Source organism: Saccopteryx bilineata, chromosome 4, assembly GCF_036850765.1.
Source record: "Saccopteryx bilineata isolate mSacBil1 chromosome 4, mSacBil1_pri_phased_curated, whole genome shotgun sequence".
Taxonomy (NCBI): Eukaryota; Metazoa; Chordata; class Mammalia; order Chiroptera; family Emballonuridae; genus Saccopteryx; species Saccopteryx bilineata.
This window is the reverse complement of record NC_089493.1, coordinates 71709665-71729097: the sequence shown is the minus strand read 5'-3', so window position 1 is coordinate 71729097 and position 19433 is coordinate 71709665. Positions and strand designations below refer to the sequence as shown.

Here is a 19433-nt window from a genome sequence, read left to right as displayed (position 1 = left end):
AGACAGAAAGGGACAGACAGACAGACAGACAGACAGAAACATCAATCTCTTCCTGTATGTACCCTGACTGGGGATGGAACCTGCAGAGTGGGTGCATTGGGACAATGCTCTAATGGCTATAAGGCTAGGACCATCTTGCATTTTTTAAACAGACACACCTATGAGCTAGGAAGGATGCTATTTCTCCCAGACTTTTTACATTTCAAGTGTAAATGTCATATTATTGATGAGATGTGGCCCCTCCCATTAAGAAGCATTTATAAAGGTGGAGTTAAGTGATCATTTCTCTTTTTTCCCACCTTCTCTTTGGTGTCAAAGCTATCAAATCAGGCCCTGGCCAGTTTACTCAGTTGTGTAGAGTGTCATCCTGACACACCAAGGTTGCAGGTTTGATTCCTGGTCAGGGCACACACAAGAAGCAACCAATGAATGCACAACAACTAAGTGGAACAACAAATTGATGTTTCTCTCCCTCTCCTTCCCTTTTTCCCTCTCTCTAAAATAAGTAAATAAATTTAAAAAAAAATAAATTCCCTGGCTGGCTCAGTGGATAAAGCGTCATCCCAGACCATGCACGGCTTGATCCCAGTCAGGGCACATGTGAAAGCAATCAGTAAGCACACAACTAAATAGAACAGCTAAGTGGAACAAGTTGAAGCTTCTCTCTCTCTTTTTCTCTGTCCCTCTTTACCCTCTCCCCTTTCCTCTCTATATCAATGGAGAAAGAACTTTTTTAAACTATCAGACCAATGCCATCATGAAATGAGTGCTATCCTTAAAAGAGCACTGAACTGAAAGAAGATCCAAGTTCAAGTCCAGGTCCCAGCTCTCCTACCCACTAGCTTTGTCCACACAATTTCTTTAACTCCTCTGAGCCTCCAAGTCCCTATCAAAAAATAAGAATAATGTCTATTTCACCAGATCATGGGAAGGATGAAATAAGATTGTGTGAAAGAGCTTTTAAAATGTAGGAATACTGTTTCAAGATTATTTATCTGTTTCTCTGTATTACTTACGGCTGACCGTGTAGTTGCACATTGGAGTCTGAGGTAGTAAGGAGAACTCAGGGGGTTATAACTGCCATAACCCAAATGATACAGGAGTCTAAGGGTGGAAGTCTAAGAAAAATGCAAGTGCGAATGTGTGCAGAGGGCAGCAGGAGCTTATGGAATGGGACAAAGAAGGAGTTTATCCAAGACACATAGCTTTATAACAAAACGAAAATATGCAGTGCTGGAGATGGAAAAGGAGTAATTGAAAAAGCGGAGGAAGATCAGACCGTTATTTGTAGTATATTCAGTCAATGATATTTGGGGAGCATTTACTTTGTACCGTGCACTGTTCTAGAGGCTCACTTAATGTTGACATGTGGGTCGGAATGAAGTTACCTCTCATAGATCTGCTCCTGCCCACAGCCACAATGACTTCACCATCACTACCTCCCCACCACGTGAAACTTGACCATACCTGACTGGATCAAAGGTGAGTGTCAGACCCAAACTGGGCCAATCATATTGCCTTCCCAGATAACTGAAATAGACTTCATGAAACTGAGTCAGGTAGTAGCCATACAGAAGAGAAGCAGACTTTTATTACACTTGTCTGTATGTTATGGGAAATACGCAACCTACATAGCTGTGTCATGTATATGGCAGAACGTAGACTGAAGAGCATGAACTTCCGTCACTCAGAGCCATGGAGCTATCTGGTTCTTGCACTTTGTGAAGCCTCACACTTAGGTTTTTCCAGGGGTTCTGTGATACCTGAACCTTAAAATATCTTCTAACTTGAGCTGGCTTGGGTCATGTAGGTGGGGTTGAAGTGTCCACAAAAATTTAATGTTCACCCAAAACCTCAGAATGTGACCTTATTTGGAAATAGGGTTTTTGCAAATGCAATTAGTAAAGAAGTTATGCTGGGTGAGGACAAGTCTTAACAGTCTCACAGAGCAAAAATTTCTGATTTTGATAGAGCAAAATTTATTTTTACATTTTTTTATTTTCAATTTTCAAAAAATTATTGATTTTAGAGAGAGAGGAAGGAGGAGATAGAGAGAAACATCTATTTGTTGTTCCACTTATTTATGTGTTCACTGATTGATTCTTGCATGTGCCCTGACCACGGATCAAACCCACAACCTTGGCATATTGGGACAATGTTCTCACCGACTGAGTGACCTGACCAGGGACCATTTGTTAAGTAATGACCTTCTTTTGGAGTTACCAAGATTGATTGAGTCCCTCTACTGTGGGCCATGATTCCTAAAAAGCTGCTCTTCCCACACAGCTCCCTCACCTTCTGTTATTGCTCCCTCCCTCAGCCTTCACTGGCCAGGACAGCGCATCCTCCTCTGTGCTTTCCCACACTCTGCCCTCACCTTTGTAAAACAGAGCCCCTTTATTAAAATCTCAAATTACCCAATTTAATTGAGCCATCTGTCTCCTGTCGGGACCCTGACACATCCTACAAATGATAAACTTTCCAAATTCCAAACATCAGACATGTATCATTAATTGTCACAAAGTAATAATCATTTATTTTTTTGAAAAGTCGTTTACAGGTATTTATAGGCAAATGGATTTCCACTTTAAGACAGATGAAGATAAGAGTGTGTCACTAAAATAGCATGCAATCAAACATTTCCTTTGTTGTTTCTTTTCCATTGTGTCTGTGGCGTTTGTAAGCACAGTATTTGCTCATCCAACTACTAAACCATTACAGTCAAATACTGACTACCCATGTGTACTGTTCACATCGTGTATACTCTCTGCATCTAATTGTATCAGAAACTCTTTCCTGGTACCCAGTTCACACTACTCAGCCAAACTGAGACCACAGCCCTTCTCTGTCTCTGATAAAGGTGATTAGATCACCCATAAGTTTCTATGATTTATATCCTCCTGATCTCCTTCCTTTATGAGGACAGAAAATGAAGAACCAAGAGGTATGCAAAATTGATGAAAAAATACATTATTTCCTAGTTGTATAAAAGGAAAGAAACCTATCTAAGAAATTAACAGCAGAACAAATAAAATCATAAACTTCTTCATAAAAATATTAGAGTTCAGTATGCTTAATTTCTGATTATTTCTATCCAAAAGAAGTTTTCCATATTTTATTTAAAACTTAGCGAATATATCACAATTGCAAATATTAAGTTGTATCTACATAGCCCAAATGAAGTGGAGTTAAGGCTACTGTCCAGCTAACTCAGGATAATAAAACACTCTATAATAATGGCCAGATCTCTACATGCAAAGGCAAGGAAAGGGCTGAAGCAGTTTCTGCTACTCAAAACAACCAAATCAAAAAAACAAACAAACAAAAACAAACAACCAAATCCACCTCTACCTTATTTACTTATATTATTCCAAAGTTTTAATGTTTTTGACTGAAAAGCTTGGGATGTTTACTATTTGAATGTTGGTATCAGTTGTGCCATTCATTTTGAGTATAGACACAAACAGAAGGGAAAATACTGATGTTTTCAACCTTAATTATACAGACTGCTTATCAACACTGACATACACGGAAACTTTGCTTTTGATAGGCCTCTAGTAGGTTAGGGCTGAAACAGAGCTCTGAATTCACCTAGCCCAGCTCTCTCATTTCATAGAAAGGACATGGGCGTCAGACAGGGTCAGCCACTTGCTCATGGTCACATTGACAACAGCCAGCCCAGCACTTTTCCCTACACAATGCTTACTCATACCTTCAGTTTACCAGTGTGTCCACATGTGGCAAACCTGCTTCTTTTACGATGCTCTCTCCCTCCTGCTCTTTGTGTGATCACATCTAGAAAAGGTGCTACGGGTACATGTAGGTGAGGGGCTATCATTTAGTCCCGACCAGTCAGAGGATGTCTCCCCATACTTCCAAATAAATTCAGTATTTTAAATAGCAATGGAACCAATTTGGATATTAATTATCAAGAGCACTGGTTTGTTTACCATCTTTTAAATCCACATACTGATGAGTTCTTTTTTTTTTTTTTGGTGAGGGGAGAGAAGGGAGAAATACAATGAAATCAGAAATGACTGATACATTTGGCCTCTTCAGCTTGTCACGTGCTGCACACAAACAGTCCAAATAGCAAAAACGAGAAATACTAGGCCAACCGATTTGGGCCCCAACCCTTTGACCAGTGAATGGGACCGGCCAATGAAGCAACAGACCGACACTTTCAGTAGCTTTTGATTTGATTCCACTGGCATAGACACAGTCCAAATACAATTCCAATTCATTCTAACATTGCGGTCAAAGTGCTGCTAACCAGAATATACAATAAAGTCAGTATCTCTCAAGCAAATCGCTTACTTTTGTAACAAGGAAATTTTTTTTTCTTGGCAAATATTTCTGTATAGAATATGAAGACACAACTAATCTCCCCAATATGAAAATCTCCCCAAATTATCAAGTTGAAAGGCACATACCACTACTGCCCCAGCAGTTCATTCAAGTTGTCTTTAGCATGTGAAGTTTTAATTGTGCTTTTAGCTTGTTATCAATGTAATATGGCCTTAAAAAGTGACATCCGTGCATATGTATAATTTCTTTTTAAATGGACCAATCCTCTTCCCCTTTTCTGATTTCCACTTTCTGAAGATCAATTTTCATTAGTCCGTGACGGTCTCTGAAAGATGCACTTCATAGTTTGTGTTTTATTTCATCTAGAAACCAAGTTTGAATTATTCTTGTGTCCTAACACAAAGTGGAGAATCTTGAATTATCAGTGTGATGGTTTTTTCATATGATCATTTGTTTAAATGCATAAGTCCTGGGATATTATCTTTTCTCACTGGTTGTTTAAGGCTTACTTCGCTCCCAGAAGAGATGATTGGCAAACTATTATCCATGTGGTATCTGATAAGGTGGCCGACATTATCAAATATATGATCCTTAGTCCTCACCTTAAAAAGGAAGAACAAAAGTATTAAGGTTAAATGATAATAGTTCTCCTGACAGCCATTGTAAACAATTAGGGTTGGAATGGGTGACAGATATACCTCTGAAGGAGATATTTTGCATAATAAAAAAAAAGAAAAAAGAAAAGGTACTTTTTAATTCTGTATCCCTTAAAAAACAGTTTGCTCATTCTCCAACACCTTCTTAAAGCAACTGTCTCTCCCAGTTAGAGAAATGGTAAATACTTGCCACCCAATCCAAATTTGCAATCAACTTCTTTGCCATATTACTGTTTGATATACAGGAGTCTTTGGGTTACAACAGTCTTGACATACAACGTTTTCAATTTACGAGGCTCATGCCCATAAAAACATAAAATAATTGAGACATGAGTGTTTCAGCTTACGCCGTTACCACTGTACTTTTTTTACATTCAATTTTTGTCATTTTTTTTCTGTTACTACATTATAGTGTACAGTGCAGTATGTTTATGTCCTTAGGCTAGGGTGTGTTTTGACTTACACCAAGATTCAGGTTACGTCACTGTTTTAGGAATGGAACTGTGTTGTAACCCGAGAACCCCCTGTACTCTATCATGTCACCATTCCTATAAATATTTAAATAGGTGTTATACAAGCATGAATCTCAGGATTACAATTAAATCCCATCAAGCAGAGCGCTTCCATAATATCCTGTCTGTGAAGGAAGCATGCCCTTCTAAAAAGTCCTCTCCTTGGGGGCTCAATACAAATCCTGTGTCCTCTAAGAAGCTTCCTCAGACCTTTCTAATAGGTATTCATGTCTCCTTCCTGCAGACTTACTACTGCTAGTAATTCATAAATATTTGTTACACAGAACTTCTTGTCTGTTTGCCAAAGAAACGCAGTTGCCCTCGGCCTGTCTTCTCCTGTGAACTTCCCTCCCTATAATTATGATATTATATCCTCAACCTAGGTATGGGCACAAGACATTGCTCTCCATTTGACTCCACTGGCTCAGCACCTGGCCCTGATATACTCCTGTTTGGAGGGTGGCTGGGAACCATCCAGGACAGGGAAAGTATGCAGCCAGGCACCACCTAGTCTTGAAATTCTACTACCTCTCCTTAAGGATCCTTTGAGTTCTGTCTAGATCTTGGTTTTCAGAATATTAAACACACCCACTTATTGGAATAATTGAACAAATTTCAATATGGGCTGTGAATTACCTAACAGTATTATACCAATGTTTTAACGTCTCGATTTTGATCAATGTACTATGGCTATGTAAGAGAATATTCCTATTCTGAAAATACACACTCAAGGATTGAAAGGAAAAGAGCATGACGTTTCCAATTTCTTCTCAAATGGCTTCACACTTGGAAGATATTTTTATCTCCTCCATCTCATCCCCAATCCGTGTCAGATCGGTTAATCAGTCCTGCCAGTCTGGGTTCTTAATTTTGACTCAATCTGTCCTCCCCTTTGGATTTTTCCTGCCTCCATCCGGTTTAAGCTTTCACCTGTTGCCACCTAGAATCCTCTAATTACTTTCCCTTTGTCTCTAATTGATCCTGCATACAAATGCCAAATATAACAGTGGTTATAAATTAATTATAAACTAACCACCCTGGCAAAACAAACCAGGAGATGTTTTAGTTTGGTAGGAAGGCAGGCAGAAGGTGTTCAATGGGGAGTTATTAAGTATACTGAATAAAAAGTGGGAGATTGCATATAAAATCTGGTTTTTTGGCTTCTTTGGAAAAATCAAATCTGCCTATACTGGCCCCATGTACACTATATAGGAATACCTCATTTTATTCCCTTTACTTTATTGAGCTTTACCAATATTGCATTTCTTATATATTGAAGGTCTGTGGTAACCCTGTGTCAAGCAAGTCCACTGGCACCATTATTTCCAACAGCATTTGCTCACTTTGTGTCTCTGTGTAACATTTTGGTACTTCTCACAATATTTCAAACTTTTTTCATTATTATTATATTTGTTAAATATTTTTTAAAGATTTAAAAAAGGTGATTTTTAAAAATCTTTCCTTTGATTGAAATAGAGAGGAAGGGAGAGAAAGTGAGAGAGACAGAAAGAGAGAGAAGCATCAACTAGTTGTTCCATTTCGTTGTGTACTCATGGATTGCTTTCATGAAGCCCTAATTGGGGATCGAACCCATGGCTTCAGTGCACTGGGATAGCGCTTTATCCACTGAACCACACAGTCAGGGCCTGCTATGGTGATCTTTGATGTTACTGTTGTAGTTGTTTGGGGGTAACATGAAACACAACCATATAAAATGGAGAACCTAATAGATAAATGTGCGTGTTCTGACTGTTCCACCGACTGGCCATTCCCTGTGGATATGTCTTTTGGATAAATATCCAGAAGTGGGATATTTGAATCATACGGGAGTTCTATTTTTAATTTTTTGAGGAAACTATATACTGTTTTCCATAGCAGTTGCACCATTTTAAATTCCCATCAACAGTGCAGAAGAGTTTCAATTTCTGTATAACCACACTTGTTCTTTCCTGTTTTTTGGATAATGGCCATCCTAACAGGTGTGAGATGATATCTTACTATGAAGTTGATTTGCATTTCTCTGATAATAGTGTTGTTGAGCATCTTTTCATATACTTGTCCATTTGTACACCTTCTTTGAAGAAATGTCTATTTGAGTTGCCTACCATTTTTAAATCAGGTTATTTCTGTTTCTGTTTTGCTTTTTGCTGTTCTGTTGCAGGAATTCCTTATATATTTTAAAAATTAATCCCTTATCATATATATGGCTTGCAAATATTTTCTCTCATTCTGTAGAGTGCTTTTTCACTTTGTTGATTGTTTCCAGTGCTGTGAAGAAACTTTTTGGTGCCACTTGTTGTTTTTTATTTGTTGTTTTGCTTTCTGCATTTATTGTCGGTTTTTTGGGTTTCATGTCCAAAAAATATTATTGCCAAGACCAATGTTATAAAACTATTCCCTTATGCATTCTCTTAGGAATTTTAGAGTTTCTGATCTTACATTTAAATCTTTGATCTATTTTGAGACAATTTTTGTGTGTGTATAAAATAAGGGCCCAGATTCATTCTTTTGCATGTGGATATCCAGTTTTTCCAACACATTTGTTGAAGAGACTATCTTTTCTCCATTGTGTATTCTTGGCAACTTTGTCAAAGATTATTTGACCATATATGCATAAGTTTATTTCTGGGCTCTCCATTCTGTCCATTGGTCTATATGTCTGTCTTTATGCCAGTACCATACCATTTTGATTACTGTAGTTTTGTAATATGGTTTGAAATCAGTAAGTGTGATGTCTCCAGCTTTGGCCTTCTTTTTCAAGGTTATATTAAATCTGTAGATTATTTTTGGTGGTATATACATTTTAACAATATTAAATCTTCCAATCCATGAACATGGGTCATATTTCCATTTATTTTTATCTTCTTTAATTCCTTTCAGCAATGTTTTGTGGTTTTCACTGTGCAAGTCTTTTGCCTCCTTGGTTAACTTCATTCTTAAGTATTTTTTAATGCTATTGTAATTACTCTTTTTTAATGCTATTGTAACAGGTATTGTTTTCTTAGTTTCTTTTTTTTTACTGTTCATTGTTAGTGTATAGATATTCAACTGATTTTTGTATGTTGATTTTATTTTCTGCAACTTTGCTGAAATTGTTTATTAGATCTAACAGTTTTTTTATGTGGAGTCTTTAGGGTTATCTTCATATAAGATCTGAGACCATTTTACTTCTTCCTTTCCAATTTGGATGCCTTTTATTTCTTTTTCCTGCCTAATTGCTCTGAGTAGTACAATATTTCTAATACTAAATTGAATAAAAGTAGTGAGAATGGACATTCTTACCTTGTTTCTGACATTAGAGAAAAAGCTTTCAGTTTTTTACTGTTGAGTATGATATTAGTTGTAGGTATTACATATATTGCCTTTACTATTCTTAGTTTGTTGAGTGTCTTTTTATATTTCATGAAAGTGTATTGAATTTTATCAAATAATTTTTCTTCATCTATTGAGATGATCATGTGATTTTTATCCCTCATTCTGCTAATGTTATGTGTCATGCTAATTATCATATGTTAAACCATCCTTGTATTCCAGGGATAAAGCCCACTTAGTTATGGTATATGATCCTTTTAATGCACTGTTGAATAGTTTGCTTATGTTTTGTAGAGGATTTTGCATCTATGTTTATCATGGATATTGGCCTGTAGTTTTCTTTTTTTGTAGTGTTTTTGGTTTTAGGTTTTTGGTTTTAGTATCAGGGTAATGCTGATCTCATAAAAAGAGTTTGAAAGTGTTTCCTCCTCTTCAATTTTTTTGGAAAGTTTAAGAAGGATTGGCTTTAAGTCTTCCTTAAATATTTTGTAAAATTCACAAAGAAGCCATCTGGTACTGGGCTTTTCTTTATTGGAAAGTTTTTGATTACTGATTCAATCTCCTTAATAGTAATTCATCTGATTAGATTTTCTATTTTTTTATGATTCAATCTCAGTACACTATATATTTAAGAATTTATCCATTTCTTCTAGGTTACCCAATTTCTTACCATATAATTATTCTTAGTAATCTCTTATAATCATTTAATTTCTGTGGCATCAGTTTGTCCATTTGTTGCTTTTTGTTTTATAGCCCACATTTTTGTTAAATTATATTATGTGATTCTTTTCCATTTGACTTATTTCACTTACTCTCAAGAGCCCTCCATGTTTTTGCAAATTGCCATCGGTTGTAATGTCTCCTCTTTCAGTTCTTTTTTTCTTTTATAGATTTTTTTAAAATTGATTTTAGGGGTGTGAAGGAACAAAAGCATCAACTTATAGTAGCTGCTTTTTATATATGCCTTGACCAGGCAAGCCCCGGGTTTTGAACCAGTGACCTCAGCATTCTAGGTCAACACTTCATCCACTGTATCACCACAGGTCAGGCTTCACTTTCAATTCTGATTTTATTTATTTGGGTCTTCCTTCCAGTTTTCTTAGCTAACTTAGCTAATAGTTTGTAAATTTTGTTTACCTTTCAGAAAACCAACTCATAGCTTTATGGATTTTTCTTATTGTTTTGCTATTCTCTTTAATTTATTTCTGCTCTGATCTGGATTATTTCCATTCTTCTGGTAATTTTAGGCTTAGTTTGCTCCTTTTTTTTTTAGTTCCTTGATGTATAAAGTTAGGTTGTTTATTTGAGATGTTTATTTTTTTCCTTTTTTCAATGTAGGCATTTATCACTATCAACTTCCCTCATATTGCTTTTTCTGCATCCCAAGTTGGCACGCTGTGTTTTCATTTTAGTTTGTCCCCAGATATTTTCAAATTTATTTTTTCACTTCTTTGAATCATTTGTTGTTCAAGAGTGTGCTATTTAGTTTCCACATATTTGTAAATATTACAGTTTTCTTTCTGCCAGTAATTTCTAGTTTCATCCCACTATGATTAGAAAAGGTACTTGGTAGGATTTCAGCTTCTTAAATTTATTAAGACTTGTTTTGGGGCCTGACCAGATGGTGGTACAGTGGACAGAGTGTCAGACTGGGACATGGAGGACCCAGGTTCAAAATCCTGAGGTCACCAGCTTGAGCATGGGCTCATCGGGTTTGAGCAAGGCTCACCAGCTTGAGCCCAAGGTCGCTGGCTCGAGCAAGGGGTCACTCAGTTGGCTGTAGCCCCCTGGTCAAGGCACATATGAGAAATCAATCAATGAACAACTAAGGAACCACAATGAAGAATTGATGTTTCTCATCTCTTTCCCTTCCTGTTTATCTGTCCCTATCTGTCCCTCTCTCTGACTCTCTCTGTCTCTACCACTAAAAAAAAAAAAAAAGACTTGTTTTGGGGACTTAATGTATAATCTATCCTAGGATTTGTGACCTAATATACTAATGTTCTGAGTATGCCTGAAAAGAATGTGTATTCTGCTGCTATTGGGTAGAGTGCTCTGTATATGTCTATTGGGTTCATTTGATCTATAGTGTTGTTCAAGTCCTCCATTTCTTTGTTGATCTTCTGTGTGAATGTTCTACCCATTATTGAAAGTAGAGTACTGAAATCTCCTACTGTTATTCTTTTGCTGTCTATTTCTCCCTTCAGTTGTGTCAATGTTTGTTTCATATACTTGGGTGCTCTGATGTTAGGTACATATATATAGATAATTATTGTATCTTCCTAGTGAATTGATCCTTTTATCATTACATAATGTCATTCTTTGTCTTTTTTTACAGTTTTTGACTTAAAGTCTACTTAGTCTGATATAAATACGGCTATCCCTGCTCTCTTTTGCTTATCATTTGCATGGAATATCTTCATTTATCCTTTCACTTTCAACTTAAGTATGTCCTTCCATCCGAAGCAAACCTCTTATAGAATGCATACAGTTCTTTTCTTTTTTCTTTTTCTTTTTTTATTAATTCAACAGTTCTACCTCTCTTGATTGGAGAAACTAAGCCATTTAAAATTAAAGTAATTATTGATAAGGACTTACTGTTGCCATTTTGTTGTTTTTATTCCAGGATCATTTTGTCTACAGGCATCCTCTGCTCCAGCCATTTTATTGGCTTAATACCATCCTACTCCTCAGTCTGCTCCTGTGCCTCCTTCCCTATACTTCAAATGCCTCCCTTTTAAGATTTTGCCGTCTTTCGAGGTTCATCTTACAATTTAGACCCCGCAAGAAGTGTTTTAGTTTGCCACATCTAGAGCACTGCTCTATCTTGAGAAACAGCATAATGCTTTAGTTGAACTGTTTTTATGTCATTCATCTGCATAATTATTTAAACATCTATTTTATGAAATTATAAGCACCTGAGAGCAAGGACTAAGTACGTGATACTGAGCAACAGTTGACTGAATCCTTATACCATGTAGGTATTCACTTAATTCACTGAATTAAATTGAGAGGGGCAGAGAGAAGTTGTCTTCTACTTGATCCGAAAGGGTGGCTCCCACTCAGAGCCTTCTAGTAATCTTTTGTTAGCACTTCATGCTCCAGCTGGAGGGTTCAAGAGAAAGTAAACTTCTTAGCCTTACACACTTTCCAACAATATCATGTTTAAGATCTATCATTCAGAGTAACCGTAATCACAACATCCTGTAAAGACTAAAATGAGAAGTCAATAATACCTTGCCTTCAGGATCCACCAGAAGAAGATGTTTTGCATGGCCTCCCTGTAGTCCACTCAGCACATATTGGCCAGGAGATGTCGCACTCTCTCGAACCAAAAAGTCCCCATCCTTTACTAAGAGGCTCTCTGCCGCCTTTCTGCTCAGCTTACCATGGTAGCAGTCTTCATTCCACAGCTGCTGCTTAATGTGTGGCAGAGAATGTGAGCTGGCAGGCTGGGCCACAGCACCTGGCTGAACAGTTTCTGGTGCTTCTGAAGTAAAAAAACAAGAAACATCACCAAGTTACCACCTCAGCGATCCATTTATTCAATCATTCATTCACTCAGCAAATGTAACTTGAGGCCCTACTATGTACCAAGCATTATTTAAGTAATGCTGTTTCTGGAACAAATGGGGTTATTACTTTCAAAACTTCCAACAGGCTCTAATTTAATGGTAGATCCACTGCCTTTGGCTTCTGTTACAAGGAAAGCCTTGCCCAGGTACAGGAGTTTTTTCTTTCAGATGAGAAATGTAACTGACCTGTGAGAACTGCTTTTATAACTGCAGCAAGAGGCTCTTTATGTCTCAGGGGCTGTGTGTTGAAGAAAAAGAGGCTTATGCTGTATCTGGATTATAGATAACTTCTAGATTTTCCCAAACTCTTTTGAAAATGCCTACAGTAACTTCACACTATGCTAATTCTTTTAGCATTTAGCTTAAAAAAAAAAAATACCAGAAAAACAAATTACTAATGTGCTTCAGAGATCCTTCTAAACAAATACTTCAAAGCTATGCTGAACTTCATAGTATTCCTATTAAATGACTTCTGTGTTGCTGGTTTCATTCACTTGCCTGGACAAAACAGAGTCAATCAGGTAAAAGGAGGCAAAACATCAGGGAGGCATGGCCTGAGACAGCTCCCCAAGTCTCTGCAGAATAAGTGTTATCCAAATGTATGGCCCATAGCTGCTGCCATCGTGGCCATTCACATGCAGGTTCTCATTGAATTTGGACAGACAGTAAAGAAACAGTGGAGCCAAAAAATGGTGAGCCATTTCTTTATTAAAGTCTCACACCGTCCGACGAGCAAACACTCAGGGAAAATACTTCCGTCTTCATTCAGAGGTCACAAAACCCTGACACCTTATCTGGTTTTACAATCAGGAGAACTTCCTCCAGTTTATTCTAGAATCAAAGGTCCCACCAGTCTTAGTGGAGCTCGCAAAAGCCCCCCATCTGCACACCTTCTCTCTCTGCGAAACTCCCTTCTTCTTCAGCACCCTGCATTCTCTCTTCTCTCCCTGCAAAACATGGCTTCCTTCTGCCTCTTCTCCTTCTCTCTCATTTTCCCAAAACTATCTGGCACAAAAACCTCTCCTCCAGCAAACATTAGCAAAACAATGGCTCTTCCCAAGCAGAAAGGTAATTTGCAATTTCACAGATCACATATACTTGGCGCTGCCCAGGTCCCAATGCAAATTATAAGCAAGCAAACATAAAAATCATATTTTACAAACTTATTTGACCAAACCAGAGTTGAGAGCACTGTGGGCATAACAAGGTACATCCAGGCAGCACTTAGTAATACTATTGATACTCTTAGTGATAATAATTACTATGTAGCTACCACTTATGAGTATGAGAGGCACTGCTCAATGCTTTATGTATATTATTTTGTTTGACTCTCAAAATTAGATAGGCAAAGAAATGGATCTTTTAAAAGGTTAAATGACTTACCCAACGTCATAATGCTGATATGTTGTAGATCTGAGATTTGAAATGAGATCTGACTCCAAAGCCCGGTTATTAATCTCTACACTCTAAGGCCCGTCCTTGCCTTAGATGTGAAAATCTTTCCATTGTCACAACTGGTCTAGCCACTCTACTTCAACCACAAAGGTCATCAGAAGATGACAAGACTATCAGGATGATATACAGCAGCTCCAGAAGTAATAACATAAAATTCTTATGTCTGAATCCAGGTAAAAGTCATATGTTTATTAAGGCAAATAAACTAGGAAAATAACCATAAAAATCAGACTGTCTTTTTAAATGCAAAGAACCTTTTGCAGAGAAACCAGGCTTCACCTTTATAAATAAAGGGGTGTTTACATGTCCTTATGCAGGGATCTCACAAATGAAAAATCCTGAGTGCTACACCTTAGGACAATCCTGTGAAGTTATTGATATAGGAAACCAGCACCCTGTGGACATACTCCAGTTCCCCTGTTAGTATGTTATAGTTTTGTCCCTGCTTAAGAACTTCTCGCTATATAACACAATTATAATGCAGCATTCACAAATATATCTTTTAAAAACATCTTTAGTCTATATCTAGTGTCTATAAATATTTCTACAATCAGGTCTTTCTATTGTTGCCAGAAAAAGCCTGAAGTAATGTGTCTAGATTTGATAAATAATTGTTATAGTTGATCTTAGTGCCGCCTGTTTTCAGCCATAATGGAGAACTTCTGATGAGCAGCTGTGTGCATGTTTATATATGGGAGGGAAAGTGTTTGTGCAAGCATGGAGAAGAATGCACACACATCTTAGTGCATAATGGCTTTCAGTTTATTCTGAGATTATGGTGGAGAGCTTTCAGACAAGGATATAACAAAAGAAAAACAGACATTATATCATCTCGCAGAGGCAACAGACCCTGCGCCAGCCAGAGGATCTGGACAATATTTTCCTAACACGGTTTCCCAAATTAACACAGGGACAAGATACACTGTACTAGAAGATTTAAATCATCCAAACATTTGCTGAAAATCTAATTCTACTGAAAGAGAATATCTCACAGACTTTTGTAAATTTTTGTTTTAATTTTCGAAATTACACATGCTACTTCTTTTAAGTCTTGGAAAAACAAAGAAAATTAATCACCCATGGTCCTATCAGCAAATAGAACCGCTCTTAACACAGTGGTGTATTATCTATTACGTTGGTCCTTTCCTTACATAGTATTAACTTTGAGAAAAATAATATACTTAATATACTGGTGTAGAACAGACAAATGGACCAATAGAAAAAAGTATTCACATATATAAAAGTCTCAGAAACAGATTCACATATATAGAAGACTGTGTTATAATAGAGATTGGCATTAAAAAAAGAAGACATTATTTAGTCAACTGAAGACACTGAAAATTAAATCCATTACACAGATAATGTTGTTAGACCCTCTACCTCATATAAAATATAAATTTCAAGTGGAATAAATATTTTATAAGAGAAATAAAGCAATAAAGTTGATAGAAGAAACTGTAGTAGAATTGGTAAAGAAGAGAAAAAATTTAATCCAAAACAAATAGAAGGAAAATGTAAAGATAAACATGAAAATCAATGAAACAGAACATTAAACTCAATAAAGAAAAAGAAAGCCAAAATTTGAGTATTTTGGAAAAATCAATTAAATTAAATAAACCTCAGTGAACATCAATCAAAAAGAGAGAGAGAATACAGAAAATACCAATAACAAGAAAGAAAGAAAGCATCCCTCAGGCAATAAGAGGATAATAAAGAAATATTCTACATCACTGACTCAGAGAATAATGCAAAATCCTACTAAATTTTTCAGTAAATTATACTACCAAGAAAACCACAACCTCTTCCGGTCTCTGGCTTTTTGGCCTCTAAAGCAAATGCCAATCTCTCAAGCCCACACCAACAAGAAATAAGCTGTAAAAGTTGTGAAACTCCCAAGAAAGGCACATTCTCCAACACCTACTTTAAATGTACACTTGGAGGATAATGGCAGGATCATCCCAGAAAGCCCAGTCCCAGCCCACAGGTAACAATAGACAAGGAGGTCCTCTCCTGAAGCGGAACCAGAGTCCAAGCAAATCGTCTTCTACTTACAGCTCAGGGAGCCTTTACAATGACTGCCTGGCAGGGTTTGGTAATCCTAGAAACCAGTGGCCACTGTGTATGAGGAAACGAGTGAGAGATAAAGAGAGATATTTGTTGTTCCACTTATCTATGCATTCATTCGTTGATACTTGTATGCGCCCTGAGTAGGGATCAAATCCACAACATTGGTGAATGAAGACAACACTAACCACCCTGACAGGGCCCATATTTCTAATATGTTTTTGCTCTGAGAAGTTCATGACATGGAAGCTGTCAAGTGAGTAGTCTTATAAAGTTACTTTTAAACCTGAGGTCCACAAACTTTATTTCAAAAAGCTGTCCCTCTAGCAAATCTACCTTGTCCACACAGATATACTACACTGTAGTTAAGTTCACTTCACGATCTGAATTTATTGCATATCCCATTATCGATGGCACAAGATGCCCTCTGTGATGGATGCAAAGATACACTACCCAGATCCCCCTTCAAGGAAGGACCAAGTGCCCTAGGCATCAGTAGCCAGCCTCCAGCTAACCATCCCTTCAGGGTCTACTGCAGCTACAAAGAGCTGCCTTACCCTCAGCAAGTCCTCCTGCACTCCACATCCAAAGACTGAGATAAGTGGGCCCAACATGTGGCAAATAAAACAGGGTCTATATGCTCTCTGCAGGGTTGGCTCAGGCCTACGTGGTAGCTCCATTTCTCCCTCTACCCAAGACTGCTTCCTATCTCTCCCTTCCTGACAACTGATCCCAATGAAGACCCTTCATGACAAGCCCTATCTCGGTGTCTTCTTCCAGAGAACCCAACAGGGATGTTTGCAAGCCAAAAGTGATCTTTAAGAGTTTGCAAGAAAATGGTTCATTTGTCACCTGGCTGACAATAAGGACCTTTGTTCCTTAGTCTAGCAAGTTAAGGTGATCTGGTTAACCAACGCTCAGCAAAATCTCCTTGTAAATTTTGTCTTGCCATCTGGCCATGCTAGCTGTAAAGGTGCCCTTGGCAGTTCCGGAAAGGCTTCCTGGGCTAGTGAAAGGACTTGGTCAGCGACAGGTCCTCCATCTTTGGAATGAACCAAATTTGACACCAAGCCAATCTCGGAACCCAACAAACTTCACTATTTACAAAAGGCATGTTTTGTTTATTTATATTTCAGTTGATTGTAGCTTGTTTTTTCTTTTATTTATTTATGTTACTGTTTACACATTTATCCTTGGAAATGATTTGGCAAGAAAGTGATGTATTTTAAGATTAAGTAACATTTTATTGTTTTTATTCACAGTATGTGGTTTAAAAAAAATAGAGCCATCTTATTTTGCTGCTGTATAGACAACTTACCAAGGGTAATTTTTAAACAAATACAATTAACACCATCAATAAACAGAACTGAAATCATGGCCATTGCTCCTCATGCAAACAAATTCAAAATTATCTTCTGGCTTTAACAGTACTTCCTTCAGCAAGAGCACACAGCAGAAATGCTTACTGAAAACCAAAATCCCAAAATGTTGAATTCCATTAACATTACCACAAAGTTCTGTTAATAATTATGTTATTAACAGTTATTATGGAAAGGGATTGAGATTAGAAAGAATCCTATTAGCCCCCTGAAAATGATGCAAAAGAAATAGCCTTCTTTAAAATGAAAGACAATGGCCTAACCAGGTATTGGCACAATGGATAGAACGTCAACATGGGATGCTGAGGACCCAGGTTCAAAACCCCAAGGTCGCCAGCTTGAACACAAGTTCGCCAGCTTGAGCGCAGGGTTGCTGGCTTGAGCATGGGATCATAGATATGACCTCAAGGTTGCTGGCTTGAGCAAAGGGTCATTGACTCAGCCAGAACTCCCCAGTCAAGGCACGTATGAGAAACAACCAATGAACACTAAAGTGAAGTAACTACAAGTTGATGCTTCTTATCTCTCTCCCTTTTTGTCTGCCTGTCTCTCTCTCACTCTCACTCTGTCTCTCTCTCTCTTGCTCTTTCACTAAAAAATAAAATAAAACAATAAAAATAAGTAAAAAATAAAGGAGAGACAATAGTGAGTTGAATAGTAACCCCAAAAGGATAGGTTCAAATCTTAACCTGCCATACCTGTGAATGCGACCTAATTTGAAAAAAAGAGTCTTTGCAGATGTCATTGAACAAAGAGTCTTTGCAGATGTCATTAATGACCTCAAAATGAGATTCTTCTGGATTTGGGTTGGCTCTAAGTTCAGAACTATTGTCTTATAAAAGAAAGAAGGAGGAAGATTTGAGACACAGGGGTGAAGGACATGTGGAGATTGAACAGATATTGGAGTGAATCTACAAGCCAGGGAAATAGGAAAAAACAAAACAGCTTCTTCTCCAGAGCTTTCAGAAGAAGCCAGCCAGCTAACTAACACACTGATGAAGGACCTCTGGCCTGCCTGACCAGGCGGTGTGCAGTGGATAGAGTGTCGAACTGGGAGACGAAAGACTCAGGTTCGAAACCCCAAGGTCAACCAGCTTGAGCACGGGCTCACCAGTTTGAGTGTGGAATCATAGACATGACCCCATGGTCACTGGCTTGAGCCCAAAGGTTGCTGGCTTGAGCCCAAGGTCGCTGGCTTGAGCAAGGGGTCACTCGCTCTGCTGTAGTCCCCCGGTCAAGGCACATATGAGAAAGCAATCAATGAACAACTATGCAGCTGCAATGAAGAATTGATGCTTCTCATCTCTCTGCCTTCCTGTCTGTCCCTATCTGTTCCTCTCTCTGTCTTTCTCTCTGTCTCCATCACTAAAATTAAAATAAAATAAAGTAAAATAAATAAAATAAAATAATAAAATAATGACCTATGGCCTCCAGGATTGGGAAACAATACATTTCTGTTCTTTTAAGACGCCCGGTTTGCGGGTCATTTGCTACCGCACCCACAGGAAACAATACAGACAGAAAGCAACTACTTACTTTCATGATGCCACTGGTCCCCCAGTGGCTGCGCTGAGCTTTGATTTCGGGCTGAGCCGAGTGTACTCTGAAGAGCCTGCGTGTTAATGTAGCAAGGGTCATCGAAGAGATCCATTCGACACATGTGCTTCATCAGTGAGGTGTCTCTTTGGGACCGCACTCCTCTCTCGTGGGCATTACCTGTAGTGATTAGTGTGATCAGTGTATCATGCTTTGCTTTGTAAACAAAATCGTATTTGAGTCTAGAATTGATAGAAACCAAAAAGCTACCACTACCCCCTATAAGGATTGAATACAGACTTTGAGATTTCAGCTGTAAAAATAAGGTAAGCTCTGGTCTTTGTGGAAAAGCTCCCTTTCGTCGGTCTCCTTGCCCCACTGCTTCAACAACAGATAGAATAGGAGCAAGGAGGTCCCAAAGAACAGCCAGGGAGGAAAAGGGCCGGCTGTCCAGCAAACAGCACAAACACGCAGACAACATTGCTCAGGGCTCCAGTCCAAGAACCAAGAAAACACACATGCCACGGAGAATTCCTGAATATCAATTATTTAAACTCCTTAGTAAAAGAAGTCATTACTTGATTTAAAATTAATAAGAACAGGAAGTCTGTCTTCTCTTTATGCCCAAAGTTCCCT

General features: G+C 37.9%; 1 protein-coding gene across 1 annotated transcript in view; it reads right to left on the bottom strand.

The window, feature by feature from the left end:
• Positions 1–2609: 2609 nt before the first annotated feature.
• SHC4 (SHC adaptor protein 4) overlaps positions 2610–19433 on the bottom strand; it is a 139240-nt gene continuing 122416 nt past the window's right edge. Inside the window, exons 10-12 of the mRNA XM_066276470.1 lie at positions 18798–18977; positions 12025–12278; positions 2610–4910 (exon numbers count right to left, since the gene is read on the bottom strand). Coding sequence (XP_066132567.1) covers positions 4755–4910; positions 12025–12278; positions 18798–18977 — 590 coding nt within the window. The 3' untranslated portion in view covers positions 2610–4754. The remainder of the gene's footprint in view (positions 4911–12024; positions 12279–18797; positions 18978–19433) is intronic.